A 19669-nucleotide genomic window follows, 5' to 3' on the forward strand; every position below is an offset into this window, starting at 1 on the left:
GCTTGTATTCATTCTAAGAGTAATGGGCAGAGAGAATCTCTGAATTCACACTGGACCCATAGTAAGTGTTGACCATCCATTCAGTTCATACCGCACAACAAAATTGTACTGCAATACAACAAAAAGTTAACACCCAAATGCACAGCCATGTCAATCAAAACAAAGCTGGGTCAGTAGTAATTACAACACAATAAAAAGAATGACATGACACATACAGTAGAATGGTCAACAAACAGCCTATTCTGGTGAGCAGCATCATATAGGCACTTTTCTATAAATCTGCACTATGCACAAGCATGACATCTTTGTAGATTCTAACTCTAAATATTAGAGCTCGCGATTATTATGTCGCTTGTACTCACTCATGCATATAAAACATAGAAGTTGTGAGAGATCTCTAACACAGGCTGTGTAGATCAAGATGCTTGTGCCTCCCCTGCACAAAAAAAAAATGCTGTAGATATGTTTTAGTGTAAATTGCCTTTAGACAGATGAAGATACTGTGCTCATTGCTCCAGTGTTCATCCTTCCATCTAGTGGAAATAAGTTTGATTGCGAATTTGATCAGTCATGTGTTTTGTGCTCCCTCTACCCTGTCACAAATTTGTTGTGAGGGTTGAGAGAGAGCAGCAATTTGTCAGCAGGTGCACACGCCGATTTCTGTTTTTACCCAGGAGAGGAAACATTGCTTTGGTGGACTTGGAGCAGGGTAAAGAATTATGAGTTGGCAGCAGTGCTCCAGTTCTGCATGTGTGAATCTGTGTGTGAGTCTAAAATCAGTCCACAGTCTCATTAGCTACTGTTGACAGAGCTGTTGACAGCACTGTCAGACTCCACCCCAGCACACAGGGGGATTGAGCTCAGTTAGATCACGGTCACCTTGACAAAACCTTCAGTGGCACTGAGCCAGACATGCTTCACTTTCTACCAGGAATTGTGTCACTTTCCTCCAGTTGACTTTCTGACTCTCAGTGTGTTTATTACTAAAGCCAAGTGAAGCAAACAACAATGTAAGAGCACTTAACCATGAAATGCCTTTTTCTTTTTTTTTAGAGTGGACTGGATTTCCCCCAATGTGATAAACATATTTTGTAATATAAAATTATGTCTTTTGATTATTGATGTCAGTTTGGGGATAGAATTATCAAACTGTAATAACAAAAATAATAATAATAATAATAATAATAATAATAATAATAATAATAATAATAATAAAAGCAATGTTGTGTGTGTGTGTGTGTGTGTATGTGTGTGTGTGTGTGCATACAAATGTCCCCTAAAAGCAGAGGTGAAAAGTACACATTGTTAATTACTATGTTTAATGTGTCATTTCAGTGAATTGTTTTTCTTAACAATTTGTAATTAAGTTCAAGAATAATACAGTTTATTCATTTTGCTTCTTCAATTATCCTTTTAAAATGACAAAAATCAACCAGAAACAAATATCTTATCAAATTCAAATGAATTTATACAGACATCACAACAAAGTCAACATATTCATCTGAAGTCTTCAGCAGGAATTAATTCATTAGTTTTGGGATTGCAGTGAACTCCTCTTGAGCCTTTGGTTGCTTAAATCCACTCTACTACAAACCGCTGTAGAAAGGACATTATTTACATTTACATGAGGATTATTTACTGTCCATTATCACCCAGATGACTCTTCTGAGCCTGGTTTCTCCTACGGTTTCTTCCTCATATTATCTCAGGGAGTTTTTCCTTGCCACCGTCACCTCCAGCTTGCTCATTAGGGGAATTGTTAGAGGTAAATAGTGACTAATTTTAAACTTTACATTTATATTCTGTTTTCACACTTACATTTACAGCATTTGGCAGACACCCTTATCCAGAGCGACTTACGTTATCTCATTTTTATTTTTTTTATACAGCTGAGGGTTTTATTGAGGGTTAAGGGCCCAGTGTATTTAGTGGCAGTGGCAGCTTGGTGGACCTGAGATCGAACTCACAACCTTCTGATTGGTAGCCCAATACCTTAACCACTAGGCTACCACATGCCCACTCCATGTACCCATGCCCACTCCATTCACTTATATAAGGCTGCTTTGAGACAATGTGAATTTAATTGAATATTCTTCATAACTGAAGTTGAAAGTGATGGTGATGTGCTTGGGTTGACTGTGATGTGGTTTGGTTGAGAGTAATGCAGCTGTGCTTGAGGATTATGTTGATCTAAGGTTGATTTCAGGGTTTACTTGACAGTGATGAGGTTGGTGGGTTGAGGGTAATGTTGTTGTTGGTGATTGTGGTGCTTCGGGTGGTTGAGGTTGACTAGTGTTCGAGGGTGAGGGGATGGTTAAGGGTTATTAGTTTGGGTAGAGGATTATGTGTTTGGAGTTGAGCATGCTGTGGTGAAGGAGCATCATTAGGGGTGAATTGGTTGCACATAAGATAATGTCCTTTGTTTATGTGGTTGAGAGGAATGTTGTTTTGGTGGAGGATAATGGGGTTGGGGCTGAGATACATGCAGTTTAGGTAAGGCAGTTGTGTTTGTGTCCAACATTGAGGTTGGATTGAGGGTGATTGCATTGGGTCGACATTGATGTATATGGGTTGTAGAGGATGAGGTTATGAGTCATTGCGTTGGGTTGAGGGTTATGCAGTTTATGTTTGAATGTCTGTGATTAAAGGACATGTACAGTATGTCTGGTTTAGGTTGATGGGGTTGTGGTTGAGATGACAATGACATGATTGAGTGTGATTGCATTGGCTTGAGGTAGATGTGATTGGAATGATGTTGCTCTGGTTAAGGTTTAATGTGTTGGGCTGAGGATGATACAATTTTTGTTTGAGCGATGTGATTGAGGGAAATGTTTTTTTAGGTTAATGGGGTTGAGGGTGAGGGTCGTGTTGTTGGGTTGACAATGATGTGGTTGAGGGTGAAGGGGTTGGATAGAGGTAACCTATGGGTGAATTTTTTGGGTTTAGGGTAATGTGAAAAGCTTGGGTTGAGGTGAGGGCAATGTGTTTGTACTTGAAAGGGAAGTGGTGTATGGTGTAGGAGGTTGTGGTTGTGGATGAAGGTGATTGGATGAGGATTATGTCATTGAAAGTAACAAGGAATTGGTATTGGATGAAGAAGGTATGGAGTGGGCAAGTATGATGTAGTTCTGAGTGATGTGGTTGTAGTTGAGAGGGAAATGGCTGTGGATGAGTTGCAGTTGAACATGATTTTCATTGTTTGAGGAAGATGTGGTTGATGACATGTCAATGTAATTGAGAGGGAAGTGGTTGTGGTAGATTGTGATGTGATTATAGTTGAGGGTGATATCACCGTGTTAATGAGCATGATGTGGTTCAGAGAGGTGTGGTTGTGTTTGGGTTTTGTTTAATCTTAAACAACTTATCTTATCCATACTAACCCTGTCCTTAAGTGCAATTAACAAGAGGGAGCGTAACACTTTTTCTTGGTGCCCATATGCAAAATTGTCTATACAATAATAATATTTTTGTATCTGAAAGTTACTATAGACATGAGCAGCTGGGTGGAAGTGTGTTACAGCCATTTCGTTGAAGTTCCTAAGACACCATTTCTACTTGTGTCTAGATATCTTGATATGGTAGGTGTCTACCAACATACTGTACTTACATGTAACAGAAATGTGTATACTGTAACAAATATATAGAAAATGAATGTGTGGAAAAAGGGAAAAAAAAGCTCTTATGCTTCCCTATAGATGGGAGAATAAAGAAAAGTAAAAAGACTGGATGTAATAAAAAGCTGTATACGCTGTCCTTGAGGATAAATAGTGGTGATATTTGCTTGAAAATGTTGCCCGTTGCCTTTTCCCCTGACCAAATGTAGTGGATTATTGAGTAGAATATAAAGACACTAGGACATGATCTCTACTTAATGATTAGTATTTCTCCATATAAAATAATTGAAATAAGTATAGAGTATTCAAAAACAGCAAAACAGCATTCTTTCTTGATTCTTTCGTGTTAATTGCTGTTCTTACCAGGTTAATAGAGTTATTATTTGTGTTTGTCCGAGCATTCCTATCTTCCAGTGAGAAACTGAAATAAAGTGCTTGAGTAGTCCACCATGTCTGTCTGGAAAAAGAAAAAGTACTCCAGCTCAGGTCTCAACCTCAGTGCCACTGGTTACACTTCCCTGCTCAACTAATCAGTACTTTCCTGACACACAGCATTGCAGATTTGCACACACTGTTCTGATTTTGCTGGAGTGCACATTGCCTACACTGTGGGCCTTGGTAAAAGACCCGTAATCCCCTTTTTTGTATTGTGTTACAAACAACATTCTGCAAATCTGTTTTTAACAGATGGAAGAATAGTTTTAGTACATTTGTCTGTGGGTGGGATTTCTAAAAAAAAAAGATATATATATATATATATATAAAATAAAGAATACAATATGATGTGAGAGTTTTTTTTTTGACAAATAAAAGATTCCCGAATACACATAAAGATGTTCACCACATTTACTGGCTGCGTTCATCACCTCACAAATGTGGGTATTAGCAAAAAGATTATTCAGAGATCCATAGATGAATCTACAATGATGTTCATTTGTATATATCAGTGGCAACACCTAGCAACAGGTGTGTGTGTGTGTGTGTGTGTGTGTCTGTCTGTCTGTCTGTCTGTCTTTTAGAACATTTTTTGTGCTACTTAGCAAGTGATGGATCAGGGAAATGTTTCTATCACACTTCAGTGAAGCTACTTGAATTTAATATGAGCTTCAGTGTGGTCAGGTGTCGTGTGTGAACCGATGAGTCTCTGAACACGTCCATCTTCACGGATTGATGCTTGGAGAAAGAGAAAGAGACAGTGAAGGTGTTTCATTGGCTTTTGATTTTTTTTTCTTCATTCTCCTTGAGTTTCTTTTCACTTCTCTTCCCACTCTGCCTTTTCACATTTCTGTCTCTTTTCCACCCACCTAACCACAGCTTATAAATTCATAGACAAAGCCATATTGTGCATGTTTATCTATTGTTGTTGTTAGTTTATGTTCTGACAGCCTGGTGGATTCTTTTCTGAAGAATGGGAATGAAAACCAGCTTGTCAAAAGGGATACTTACCGAGGATAAGAGTTGTGTATCCCTCAAGACAGAACACACTGTTGGTGCCTAATTAGACAGTAGTAGGATTGTAACTTATAGTGACCTGCATTCAAAATGTAGGTCTTTTCTCTCCATGTTCACGTCAGCTGTCAAAGGAAAATGGTCTCGTATTGAGCTGCTTATATATTCACTAAAGTGTTTAATTGGCTTCAGCTTATGTCCTACAGTATGTATAGAGACTCAACATAGCAGTGTTCTTCACTTACTGTATATACATCATAGACATTGACAAATTGCAGATGTCAGGATGGTGTTTCAAACCCTGTTATCAAAGTTTTCAGTGGTATTTTAGAACATTTATTAAAAACATGCTTACAGTACTCATTAAAATCTTAGCGGAATAAGTGGAATGTAAATGGAAAAATTCTAATTAATGTTCGGAGTAAATATTTCTAATTCTTCTGCTATAGTGCCATAAATGCATCTGGAAGTGAAATATAGCATCAAACAGCCCTTAAATAAATAGATGATTTTCTTCTCGTCACATAATGTATATACTTTACTGTATTACTGTATATTTACTCATGATGTTTTATTAGAAGCAGGATTAAAGGTGGGGTGTACGATGTTTGAGAAATGCTTCAGAAAGCTGAGTCGTGTAGCCAATGAGCAGAAAGGGGCGGGTCTTGTCAATATGCGGCGGAGAGAGTGTTCAGTGCGCATGGGTGACATTAGCAGAAAGCGCTTTTAACATTGACATGGCGGATAAAAACGAAAAGCGAAAAAAGGCTTATGATAAGGCAAGAAGCAGGACCCGTGTTAATATAGGATCAGCTTTCCAGCGCTGGAGAGAACTGAGGAAACGGGAAGGCCTGCGATGGGACGCCAAGGTCGCTTTTTTCCTTCTCGATAGGTGAGTAACGTTGGTTTTGCTTTGTTTCACAGAACTAATATATGCCGTCCTTTGCATGATTATGCTTTTGTGTCATTTTTGCTTGTTTGTTTATCTGCAATCATATTGTTCTTCCCTTCAGCTATGATAAAGACACATTTCTTTCCATTAGTTGCCTAGGTTGCGTATGTATGTGTGGGCGGAGCTATCAATACAGAGGTGGGACCCATTTGGGTTAGGGGCGTGTTTGTTTTGGTGATTTCAAATGTCAACATTGGCTTTCAAACATTATACACCCCACCTTTAACTAGTTAGCCTGTGGAGTAAGACCAGTGATGCCAAAGAAAACAACATTTTTGCTATTAAGCAAGCAGACTAACTTGGCATGGTTGTCAGAATTAACCCTGGACTTGGCTATGAAGCCAGACATGTTTTCAACATGAAGGTGTGAAATACAAAACATTTTACTTTCAGGTCCAGTTGAAAGAAAGCAATTACATGTGTGAAATAAACTGCACTCATGTCCATTACAATACTGTTAGAATAAAAAAAAAATAAAAAAATCTTCTTAAGAGCGGTAAACCTTACAGAAATGTAGAGTTGAGCAGGTATCGTGCTCAGACATTTTTGTTTGCGTTCATTATAAAAACAAGTGTGCCAAAGTACAGCGGCTGCAACAGAGGAATGGAGATTCATATCTATGACACTGTGTGTCCTTATTACTGATAAAAATGGACCTCATTTATCCTCACCCTGGACACATTGTCATGTCAAGGCTGCTCAATTCAATTTTATTTCTATAGCACTTTTAAAATCGGACATTGTCTCAAAACAGCTGTACAGAAATATAAAAATCAGAATAATTATTACAAAATTTTAAATTGAAGTTTATACTTCTCACTAATTAGCAGTGTTAAACTCTGTGAGATGACATGAGGAAAAAAAACCTCGAGAGAATAGAATGTTCTTTAAATTAAATAATGTTCTTTCTACAACTGTAAACTACTGCCCTGGTTAGTGTGCCTTCGAGGATGCACTAAATACAACTAAATACAACTAATCAATTCGGATAATAAGTCCAAAGTAACTGGGCTCATTTACAGCAGTGATGAAGTTGCATGCACAAATGAAGTGGTGGAGATGAGCAGATAGCAGAGCATCTGACCCTGAAATATCCATTAAATACAAGTGGAGTGAGGTTGTAATTAGCATTTATTTTTTTAGTATGCATCTTAATTGATCTGGGCAGTGGGTAATTTATTTATTTAAAACTAACCACCCTAAAAAGGATTGTACTCAAAGACCTTTGGGAGAAAAAAAGCAAAGACCTTTAAAAAGTTTTACTATCCCTGTCTCTGCTTAAATACACAGTTAAAGTGTAATATATTTGGCACAGTTACAATAAAGAGGATCAATTAGAGAATCCTATAAGCAATCTGAAACGTACTGTTGTTGCACTATGGGAGTTTTAACAACTGCCAGGGAGAATGAAGCTCCTGGTGCAGCATCAGTGATATAAGCAGGCCATCAGCTGGGTTACTGTGTTCACTGTGTTGAATTAATGTCTATTATGTACTGTAGACTGTTTCATATTGTCAGATATTGATTGCTGACTGAATTCTGTCTAAATTAGACAAACACCTTGAAACCAAATATTTTTGTGCATCCCATTTAAGAACTAATCTCCCTTTTGCTGTTATAATAATAACCTTCACTCTTTTCAGAATTACATACGATTTTGAAGTATTGCTGTAGGGATTTGTATTTATTCAGCCACAAGAGCATTAGCGAGGTCAGGCACTGATGTCAGGCGAGAAGGCCTGGGGCACAGTCAGCATTTCAATTTATCCCAAACGTGTTCATTAGGTTTGAGGTCAGGGCTTCGTGCTGGTCACCCGAGTTCTTCTACTTCAACCTTGGCTTGATGGACCCTACTTTGTGCACAGGGGCATTTTAAAGTTCGTGTTCTTTGTATTTGTCACATACAGATGGTTATACAGTGTATAATTCTTATAGTAAGGTTATTAATTGCAAACTCCTGAGCTTTACAAACTTTAGAAAGACACATTTGGCATGTGAGACACATAAGACAACAGTGCAGGACAAAACAGTGTATATCTTTATTTAGCATACAAATTCCAATATGCAAGTACTGATATATCTATACACGATATGTCCTGAACTCTGTGTGTGTGTGTGTGTGTGTGTGTGAGAGAGAGAGAGAGAGAGAGAGAGAGTTTGTTTGTGTTAGTTTGTATGTGATGAGTGTGTGTGTGTGTGTGTGTGTGCGTTAGTTTGTATGTGATGAGTGTGTGTTAGTTTGTATGTGATGAGTGTGTGTATGTGTGTGTATGTGATGAGTGTGTGTTAGTTTGTATGTGATGAGTGTGTGTATGTGTGTGTGTATGTGATGAGTGTGTGTTAGTTTGTATGTGATGAGTGTGTGTATGTGTGTGTGTATGTGATGAGTGTTAGTTTGTATGTGATGAGTGTGTGTATGTGTGTGTATGTGATGAGTGTGTGTTAGTTTGTATGTGATGAGTGTGTGTATGTGTGTGTATGTGATGAGTGTGTGTTAGTTTGTATGTCATGAGTGTGTATATGTGTGTGTGTATGTGATGAGTGTGTGCTAGTTTGTATGTGATGAGTGTGTGTTAGTTTGTATGTGATGAGTGTGTGTATGTGTGTGTGTGTGTATGTGATGAGTGTGTGTTAGTTTGTATGTGATGAGTGTGTATATGTGTGTGTATGTGATGAATGTGTGCTAGTTTGTATGTGATGAGTGTGTGTTAGTTTGTATGTGATGAGTGTGTGTATGTGTGTATGTGATGAGTGTGTGTGTTAGTTTGTATGTGATGAGTGTGTATATGTGTGTGTATGTGATGAGTGTGTGCTAGTTTGTATGTGATGAGTGTGTGTAAATTTGTATGTGATGAGTGTGTGTATGTATGTGTATGTGATGAGTGTTAGTTTGTATGTGATGTGTGTGTGTATGTGATGAGTGTGTGTTAGTTTGTATGTCATGAGTGTGTATATGTGTGTGTGTATGTAATGAGTGTGTGCTAGTTTGTATGTGATGAGTGTGTGTATGTGTGTGTGTATGTGATGAGTGTGTGTTAGTTTGTATGTCATGAGTGTGTATATGTGTGTGTGCATGTGATGAGTGTGTGTATGTATGTGTATGTGATGAGTGTGTGTTAATTTGTATGTCATGAGTGTGTATATGTGTGTGTTATGTGATGAGTGTGTGCTAGTTTGTATGTGATGAGTGTGTGTATGTGTGTGTATGTGATGAGTGTGTGTTAGTTTGTATGTGATGAGTGTGTGTATGTGTGTGTATGTGATGAGTGTGTGTTAGTTTGTATGTGATGAGTGTGTGTATGTGTGTGTATGTGATGAGTGTGTGTTAGTTTGTATGTGATGAGTGTGTATATGTGTGTGTATGTGATGAGTGTGTGTTAGTTTGTATGTCATGAGTGTGTATATGTGTGTGTGTATGTGATGAGTGTGTGCTAGTTTGTATGTGATGAGTGTGCTGTTGTAATGAATGATATGAACAGGCTAAGTCCTCAACTGGGTGTGTGATTATGAGCCCATGAAATAAAGATAAATTACATTACTCAATTAAGCCCTAATAGCTTGTGGAATGTAGCTCCTTCTGAGATGCTCTGTGTTGGTTCTCATGCTGCGCTGGTGTTTGCCGGAGTGCAGTAATGAGAACAGGCTCTGGTTTAGGTGTCTAGTGTCCTTGATTGTCCTCCTAGACTTTTCTCTGCATCACTAGATGCTAATGTATTGCAGGTCTCGGAGCTGTTCACCAGTGGTACGGTCGGCTGATTGCATAACCGTTTTCAGGGCTTCACAGTCCAGACTGGTGGTGTTTTCACAGATGAATCTTCCTACCTGCGGTCTGCCTTTCAGGGAATGCAGGATGTGCACAGGAAGATATCCAATCCAAATCCTCGATAGGTTTATGGTGTTAAATGCATAATTAGATTAAAGTTAAATTAGATATTTCTGACCCAGAGATTTAGGATAAGGAACCAACTCCTTATAAGGTAACAAAACCTTCATTGGCTACTTTCTTCTGTTTTTCTTAGCTAAGCATACTTTTATTTTTATTTTTTCTTCAGTCCTGCAGTTGACCTTGGCTTTCTGCACCCTGTGTTCTGACAATGGCACAAGTCTATGTTCTACTTTCTCGCCACCTCAGTTGTACAACTATTACTTTTTTCCATTACATCCCATTAGTTCCAATAAAGTGAAATTGTAATGCTGCATACAAAGACAACAGCACAACACAACACAACACAACACTTCAGTAGGGGAAGAAAGGAAAGAAGGATTTAGACAGGCTTATTACTGGAGGGAGAAAACAGCATCATAAAAAAAGCATCACAAAAGACGAAGGCAACAGTTTAGTGATGTCAGTGGCTCTCTGGCTTGATTTAGTTATTGCAAGCAAGGGAATATGCAACCAAATATTAAGTGTCACTTATGTGGAATATTTTTAGGCCTATATGAATTTGTTAAAGATGAGGTGACACCAGAGGTAGTTTGGAGCACCATTTGTGTTATTGGTTTAATGGGGTACGGTTTAACGTGACAAGAAGGATGAATTGGTTAGGTGTATCTGTTAAGCATGAATAGGCTTCGTGTACTGTAGCTTGTGAACTAACAATAACATCCCTAGTTTGGCAAGCCTAGCAGCATCCATTGTACCTCTTGTAGGTAGTTGAATATGAAGTTAGAGTCAACAGTCAAGGTTCAGAGCAGTGTTGTTTCCGTGGGACATATGCAGCTGAAGTCTGAGAGAAGCCACGGATTGTTGAGGCACACTGGAAAAGGTTTGGAGAACATCAAGTTCCCTCCAGGTCAAAGCTAAACATATCATTCAAAATGCATAAATTATGGTGACTGTGAAAAAACCCACAAAGGTAGGAATAAAAGCAAAAACTTTCCAATACTGAAACTACAGGTGGAGCGTTTTGACTCTGGGAATTCAGGATGAAGTCATCATGTAAGATACAATAAACCTCATCCCTGGGTTCATCCAGACTAAAGAATTGGCTTTTTTCTTTATTTGAATTCAGTGTGCCGGTCAATGGAGTGATTGGAGTCAGAAAGATTAATTTTTAGAAGGTCATTTTTTTTAATACACTTGCTTTCATTTTCTTTAAGTCTATGTGTTCCTATACTTTTGCTCCTCTAAAAATTAAATGGTCTACCATGAAAGCTGAAATGAATGCAGTATCTATCTATCTATCTATCTATCTATCTATCTATCTATCTATCTATCTATCTATCTGATTTATCATCTCCACTGATTTCTTGTCCTTGCTGTTCGGAGGTGACTGTATATTATGCATTACACTGAATATGGTCTTGAATATTGCGTGGCAGTTCTGCACAGACTACATCATCCCTGAACTTTCCAGATAATGATTCTCCTGTCATCACAGAATCTGAAATAAATGTCTGGAATTTTCACATTTTTAAATATGATCCTGCGTTTGGCTGTAATATGAATTACATGAGACAAAACCTAATCTAAATGATCATCCTTATATGATACATGACTAACAATAATGGTTTATATATAAACCATTATTGTCGTGCACTCTCACATTCACATCCAGGGATATTTTACAGCAGCAAATCCACTTACTGACATGCGTTAAGTGGTTGAAGACCTCAGAGGAAAGCCATGCAGATACAGGGCAAACATGAGTTTTTTGCACTCATGAGTCACGAGTCATGAGATCATGAGTCCTCGCACAGAGTGAGTGGAGAACTCCATATAGTCACTAACCTGAGCCCAGGATTGAATAGTAGACTGTAATGCTGTGAGATGTTAACAATTTCCAGCCGACTAACAAATTTGCTTGACAGATTTTTGACACAAAGCGACAGTAACTGACATTCAGTTGTCAGCTCGAACTTTCACTGGATTAAAGTACATATCAAACTTAAAGAAGAGCAGAGACACCATAAGGCAGAACTGAGCCCATTCCACCGGAGGATGGACTGCAGACAAAGTGGGAACTCGTATCCTGTAATAACTCGCTTGGGAAGATGGTCTCAAAGAATTTACAGGAAAATTGAAAAAATAATTAGCTTTCACAATAAACTCCTAATAATAATACATTGTAAATGGATTTGCTCGCATAAAGAGTCATTTATTCACGAGTAATTTGCATACTTGTTTTTTATTCTGCACAGCTATGCCGAATGCAACCAAGATTTTCTCCAATCGCACAATTGTGGTTATGATGAAGTAATAATAAAGTGATTTCACTTCATTGAGTTTGCAGAAATTTCCCACGTGTCTTCAATGCATGAAGCATTCTCTGCTGAGTCTGCAGTGTTTGGCACAGAGCCATGCTCACCTTCCAACTCCGAATCAGGTGATGGTTGGTACTCTTTCACTTGCTTAATACTCAGTAGGTTTTTCTTAATATATTTTTCCCAATATCCCAAATTTGAAACTACTCTGAAAACTTGAGTATCCGCTTCTCAAGCTGTGATGTGTGTAGCTTGACTTACGTAAAAAAACTTCTAATTATGAGACTTACTAAAACTATGGAATTTGTTAGCTTATGTCTCTGACCTTGTAGAGACCATTCAATCTTTTGTGCAATCAAAGTAAAAGACGTTTTTTTTTTTTTTTTTTTTTTTTTTACAGAGTATGATTTCTTTATATAACAAACACACGAAGATCTGACAAAATATAGTCGGGTCTAAAAGTCTGTGTTGACAGTGAAAATATGTTATGTTTTTTATTTTTTTCAGATAATTCAGTTTCTAGAACATTATTCAGCTGTCGCTTTCAAGGTCACTAAAATAAAAAGTAAGCAAATTTGCCTTATGTTAACTGCTTTGCACAAAAGCCTAGATTTTCTGCGAGTCTTCCCTTTAACCATCTATTCAGAAAACACTCCAATGGATGTGATCTCACATGGATCATCAGTTTTTACACAATCTTGTGGAGTCTGGGTCGTCTCGAGTGCACACTGTCATTAAAGCAAAACTGGGACATACAGACAGTAAGAAATTTGAAAAATTCACGTAAACATTTCTAAGAAGATACTCTTCACTCATTCAGGTTATTGCTTATAATATCATTTGTAATGAAAACCTTGGTGTTAAATTAAAAAAAAAAAAAATCCATACGGAAGCAATTTCTTTAGTGCATTTGGACCTCACTGTACTTATACATAGCATATTGATGGACAGATCAAACTCATTTGGGATTTGTAGCTAGCAGTTGCACATAAAGTGTGTGAACTCTTGTATTAAGAGAGTGAATTAGTGACTGAACTTGAATTAGTAAAAGTGTTTAAAGAATTTTTTTTGGAATAACAGTGTTAAAAGTGGACTTCTGCATCTGAACCACTGGGAAGTGACTTTGAAGTAACTCTGCTGATTAAATATGCTCTGGAAACATCCTTGTTCTCATGTAATACCAGCAGATCTTAAATCATTTTTAGAATTTTTTAGAACATTATGGTAAGTGAATCTATAGCCATCTTTAAATAAAAACAAATCCTCAGAGGTGCGTTTACTTCGGTGTTGTTCGAGAAATGCATTGTTTTGCATTTTTGTGTTTCGATGTGATTGCTCAGCAATCCAGCACTAAAAAAGAGTTTATAATTATATACAATTAGAGAGTTTGTGTCTGAGACATGGCTATATATTTGGTGTTAATTGACGGTAACTAAGGAGCTGTTTGTAAAGAGAACTAACCTTTTAAACCTATTAAAAAGCAGATGAGAGAACAACACAAGAAGAAAACCTGTAACAAGATGCTTTGCAAATATTTTTTCAATATTTTAACACCCAGAGAATATATTTGTACTGTGGATCACCTCACTTCACTTGACGCTACATGCTCATTTGTCTGTTACTAACAATATTTCACACTTTGCTCACATTTATTCTATTCCGTGATATACAGGAATCTGTGTAGATTAAGATTACCTTCAAAACTGTAAAGGAATCTAAGATAATAGGTTAAGAGTCATGTTTACCAATAAACAGATCATAAAAGTATTTATAACATTAGATTTACACAACTAATGCAGGCGTCTTCTTCTTCTTCTTCAGCTACTGCTTTGTCTGCTTCTATTTTGTCTTCTTTTTTTGTCCTTTTTCTTTTTTCTTTTGTCTTCTTCTTCTTCTTCTTCTTCTTTGTCTTCTTCTTTTATGTCTACTTCTTCTTCAGCTGCTGCTTTGTCTTCTTCTACTTTGTCTTATTATTTTTTGTCCTTTTTCTTTTGTCTTCTTCTTTTTAGTTTTCTTCTTCTTCTTCTTTTTTCTTCTTCTTGTTCTTATTATTATTTCTTCTTCTTCTTCTTCTTCTTCTTCTTTTTTGTCTTCTTCTTTTATGTCTTCTTTTTTTCTTCTTCTTGTTCTTCTTATTATTTCTTCTTCTTCTTCTTCTTCTTCTTCTTCTTCTTCTTCTTCTTCTTCTTCTTCTTCTTCTTCTCCACATTGTACTTCTACATGTATCATTGTGGATGATGAATGATATACAGACCAGTCTCCACAGCTGCTTGTCTGCATAAGTAGATACACATGAGTCCATTCACACTGAAATGATATATCGGGTGCCGGAGTCTGGCTCCTCACTACTAACCCCGCAGTTCAAGTGGAAAATAACGTTGTCACCTTTCATACACAAATTCTAAAGTGTTAGTCCTCTGTGAAAGCCACACAAAGGAAGCAATATGAAATCGTTCACCTGGGAATTGGGAAGCCTGATGAAAATGTCTCTGTGCCATATGGCAGCCTTCATATGACCACCAAATGTGCTTTTCAAGTGTGTGGTGTACATATGGACATCTCCAGAATCTTTCAGCACAATGGGCAAATTTGTTTCAATGTTTTTAAAAGACAACCTCAGTGGTAAGAGTAACACAGTTAACTAGATGTTTGACATTGTGGTCTGGAGAAGTTAGATGCATAAGTGCTTGTTAAGTAAGTTGTGGTTGTCTGAACCCTGGATATCTGACAGGGGTAATGAGTTTATTCCTTTATACCTTTGTGTGCATATATGACAAGACCTTCCACTTTTCCCTTGCTTTTTCCTACCAGACATTTTCTGTCGTTTTTTTTCTTCTGTCTTTTGTGCTATGTTTCTATTCAGCAACCTTGAGTGTTAGGCTCTTGGGCACTGTGTAAATGAAAAAAAATTATTGGACTTTTGATTGAAATGGCATAAATACTGGTCGCCTCTATTTAAGTATAAAAGTAGAATTTCACAGTAAGGATGGAGCATCTAGTCTGTCTATAGGACATGATCATGTCCACTAACCAATGTAGGAAATGCTATGAAAAGCCCATCTTCATTGAAAGATGTAAAGAAAACTGACTTATTTACAAAGCTGGGTGAAATGACCTTACACAGAAATCTCAGGTTCATCCACAAGGTCACTCACCATCTGGTAAGTTTATCCTCAGGGCAATCAATTCCCCATAACTACTTTACATTACTTTATAACTTACTATTTAGACTATCAGAATTGTTTCCTTCAGAAGGAGAGAAATATTAAAGTCTTCTCATTTCTTTGCAGTCATTACCTCCTGATCTTGACCCACTTACACTATAAAAGGTCTCAACTGATGAGTTGAGGAAATTGATTCAAAGAAGCTGTACACAAAGTGATCTAATCTTTTGTTTCTTTCTCTAAAGTATACTGAAGCTGACAGCAATCAATATAGTCGCTTCTATACTGTAGTGGCTGCGTCTTCCAAGCGTTTCAGATTGTTCGTGCAGCATAGATCTAACCACTCGTGTAGTCTGAACTATGGGAGAAAAGCTATCTCAGAGAAGAAAACGCAGTCCATTAAGTGCGGGGAAAACCGACTCCTACCCCAGTGCTGCATATTAGTAGAAATCCAGCTAATTTGACAGACACAGCAGAGAACACCACATGGTACGATGAGGGAGAAACCATTCAAGCACGAGGACGAGGCATGTGTTATATATGAAATGGGGGCAGTACAATAGATATAATGCACTCTATAGGATGCGGATATAATGTACAATGTACAAAGGACAAAATATAATTTATTGCTTGAGTTAATCGTTTTTAGATATTCATTCTTTCTATCTTCCATAAATCGTGCAATTTGATTTTGGAGTTAACTTTCTATTAACAATTAAATCAGAGAAGAAAGAGTGCAGTTGCAGAGCAGTGGTGCAGGAGATTGGTGTTATTTTGTTATTGTGCCTGTTGTTGAGAATTAAACTGAGAACAAAAAGAACAAAACATACAAAATAGCTCTCCTCAGTACTCAAAGTAGCATTTTACAGATTTTACGATAAAACATTTGAGATATTAATAATGTATAGCACAGAACAGCACAGTACAAAACTATATTTATTATAGAAAAGATTAGCAGAAGTGTTAAAACCTGTCCGATAATTTCATATTAAACAGTACAGAAAAGGACATGAGGTGATAAAGACTGTAACAGGTAGTGATTTACTGAAAGAGCTACATAAAGAACAAACTGTCTTAGAACAAATCTTTACACTCATAATAAAGTTTAGGCTTCTCTGGATGATTAAGAGCTCTTAACTTTTTTTTTTTTTTGCTTGGGATGCTCAGTGAAAGGAAATGAACTGTTAATATAGGGTTCTAGAGAGGACCATTAAGGGTTACTCTAAAGCAAAAAGATAAAGAGATCTAGATTTAATCAATATATAAGACATAAGAAATCTGATCACGATTGCATAGTTTGTGTTTATACAAAATTTGTACATATAATATTTATAAAAAATTGGTTGTGCAGCAGGTAGTTTTGACACCTGATAGGATTACTGTTTATATGTGTAGTTTTACATTCTCATTGTGTCTGTGTTTCCTCCAGGTTCCTCCCGTCTCACAAAAAGCTAATAGGTGGATTGACTCTATAAATTGGCCCTAGGTGTGAATGTGTGGGTGAATCATTCCCTGTGATTAAAACGAATAGTTGCATGAAATTGCACACACATACAAACACAAATCAACATTCACCCACACACCTGACACACTACAAGCACCCAAACAGACAAGAACTGACCTCACAATCTGCTTTTTATCCCACACTCACACACTGGAAAGTCAGTGTATTTTAACACTCGACTCAGTGTTTAATACGTTGTGCTCATTAAGAGCGAGTACACAGACCACTGATGTGACAGCATTGGCCCCTGGAGTAAAACAATCATCTCTCCTTCTGTCACACAGACTGAGCAGATATGAAAAGCAATCACTCCGCAACATGGCTGTGAGAAGTCCAGTGTCACCTTTTTAAATATTCATAACCCTTAGCTAGGCTGTTAGAACAGTCAGCAGGCAACATGCTGTTTCTCGCTGACTCTCGCTCTGAATCGCTCTTTCTTCAGGCTGTGATCCCCTCCTCTGTTTGTGCCTCACTGTTTTACTTTCTCTATTCTGCTTTGACTGACTTTACTCTGGACCTAATGACACCTACCTCTCTCTCTCTCTCTCTCTCTCTCTCTCTCTCTCTCTCTCTCTCTCTCTCTCTCTGTCCTCCTCCTCCTCCTTTTCCTAAGCCTGCTGGAGATATTCAAGCTATTTACATTTTTATTGATTTCTAAAAGTACATTTACCTCTGTTTTTAACTTCGCAGATGAGAACCGTTATTTTTCTTTTTCATTTGTTTTTTGTTTACTTTGAGTGAAGTGTGTGGTTATTTGTCAAGAAGTTGCGCTATTTATTCATTTATTTATTTATTTGTTTTTAAGATCAAAGTGGAATATTGTGTCTGTCTTATGTAATTAAGACTGAACATTAAAGCAAACAAACCTCTGTGCCTTCTCTCTGAAGCCCCAGTGGAGCTTGGAGTAGTTTATAATTAATGGAGCGCAAACGCATGCTGTTCATCACTCCACACGGTGCTCAGCATATTCCCAGCGTTTCTCATTCCTACTGCTGGTGGCTGTATTATTCAGCATCGTGCTCATCTTAGCCAAACCTGATGCCAGATGTGGAAACCCTGAGCCATTCCAATCCTAATCAGTGGGAACCCAGGCAAGAGGAAGTCAGCTAATCACTCTCCTGGGTCTTTATGGCACACTCTACCCATGCTTTTATGTTTAATTGTTTGTCTCCTCATTAACCTTACAGGGAGTGTTATATTTCCAGATGGGGGTTGATCAAGCTCCAGGCTTCTGTTTCATGACTCATTTGAGTCATGAGTCATCATTTATTTTCCATAATTTTACACACTGGATCAAATCTATTTGATGTGATAATTAACCTAGGTCTTGCACGATGACACAAACTCTGACTTTGCATCTGTCATACAGTCGCATTCAAGCCACACTGCAGTAACACTATTCAGATTCCTTGTGTGCATGTGTGTGTGCCTCTGTCACCGTGGGGACGTACTGGAGTGTTCAGTAATCACTCACTTGTGGTGTGTGACTGCAGGCCTCCTGTCTTTTTGTGTTCCCTCCTTCCCACTTCACCTCCCTTCTCATTATTGCATTTTTATACAGATAGCAACCCCCACCCAGGCCTCGAATCTCCACTGCGTCACACACACCACATCATTCTTACTTAGCGCCATGGCACTGTGCTAATCGCAGGGGACAAACATTAATCTACATAAATAAAGTTTCCAGACTGGAAACACAGCAGTTAAAAACTTCACCCACTTTTACACTGCTTGCTGGTTTATTTCTTATGTCATGCAGAGCCATAATTTAATGATGATGATGATGATGATGATGATGATGATGATGATGATTTAAACTATACTGGAAGATACAATATTACCTAAGACATGATTAGCTCTCTGAGATGTGATTATTTGTTTTAACTTGTAATGTGATAAATTTGTTTATTAACCAGTTGTTGTTTTTGTAACCCCCTTCCCCCTTTTTGGCAGAAGGAGGGACATGCGAGGTGATTGCTGCACATAGATGCTGTAACAAAAACAAGATCGAAGAGCGATCGCAGACAGTCAAGTGTTCCTGTTTACCTGGGAAAGTAGCAGGAACCACAAGGAATAAGCCCTCCTGTGTGGATGGTGAGTGAATTGAGCTGTAAGCTGAAACTGCTGCACTGTTTATGTCTTTCTATAAAGAAACTAAATATATCTTGGGAAGAAATCAGATTTTTGTTTTGTTAGCAGATTTTTCAGATTTGCCGAATGTTGTGGTTCGGAACTCCACACACTGCCCAAACATAACCTGACCACACACTACCATGTTTAAAAATAAGGACTAGACATATTTAAGTGAGCAATATGGTGTTTCTGTGCACGTTCTCCCTGTGCCTCTAGGTTCCCTACTTTCTTCCCACCTCCCAGAAATTAGCCGGTAGGTGGATTGACTACTCCAAATTGCTCCAGGTGTGTGTGTGTGCGTGTGTATGTGGTGTCGTATAATGGACTGGTCTTTCATCCAGGGTATATTTCTCCTTCATGGCCAGTGTTCCTATGTAAGTTCCAGATCCACCATGGCCGTGAGCAAGATAAAGATGAATGCTGATGGTTAGTGAAGATGAATAAATGAACGGCTGTTTAAGTGTGCAGTGTTTGAGCAGGCTCTGCACTCAGGTCACTTTTGTAGTATCCTCGCCCAAGGGTCTCTTGAGGGCCTCTTATTATTACCACTCTGTCCTTTTGACAAATGAGTGGCTTTGAGCTGCTACTGTGGAAAAACATTAGCCTCGGCTGTGCCAGGAAATACCAACCAAACATCACATTTCACTCC

At 37.9% G+C, this 19669-nt stretch overlaps 1 protein-coding gene across 1 annotated transcript in view; it reads left to right on the forward strand.

Moving 5' to 3' along the window:
• The window catches only part of tafa1a (TAFA chemokine like family member 1a), a 47734-nt gene that overhangs the window by 21772 nt on the left and 6293 nt on the right, over positions 1–19669 (forward strand). Inside the window, exon 3 of the mRNA XM_060894151.1 lies at positions 18844–18981. Coding sequence (XP_060750134.1) covers positions 18844–18981 — 138 coding nt within the window. The remainder of the gene's footprint in view (positions 1–18843; positions 18982–19669) is intronic.

The sequence above is a fragment of the Tachysurus vachellii genome, chromosome 19 (assembly GCF_030014155.1).
Source record: "Tachysurus vachellii isolate PV-2020 chromosome 19, HZAU_Pvac_v1, whole genome shotgun sequence".
Lineage (NCBI taxonomy): Eukaryota > Metazoa > Chordata > Actinopteri > Siluriformes > Bagridae > Tachysurus > Tachysurus vachellii.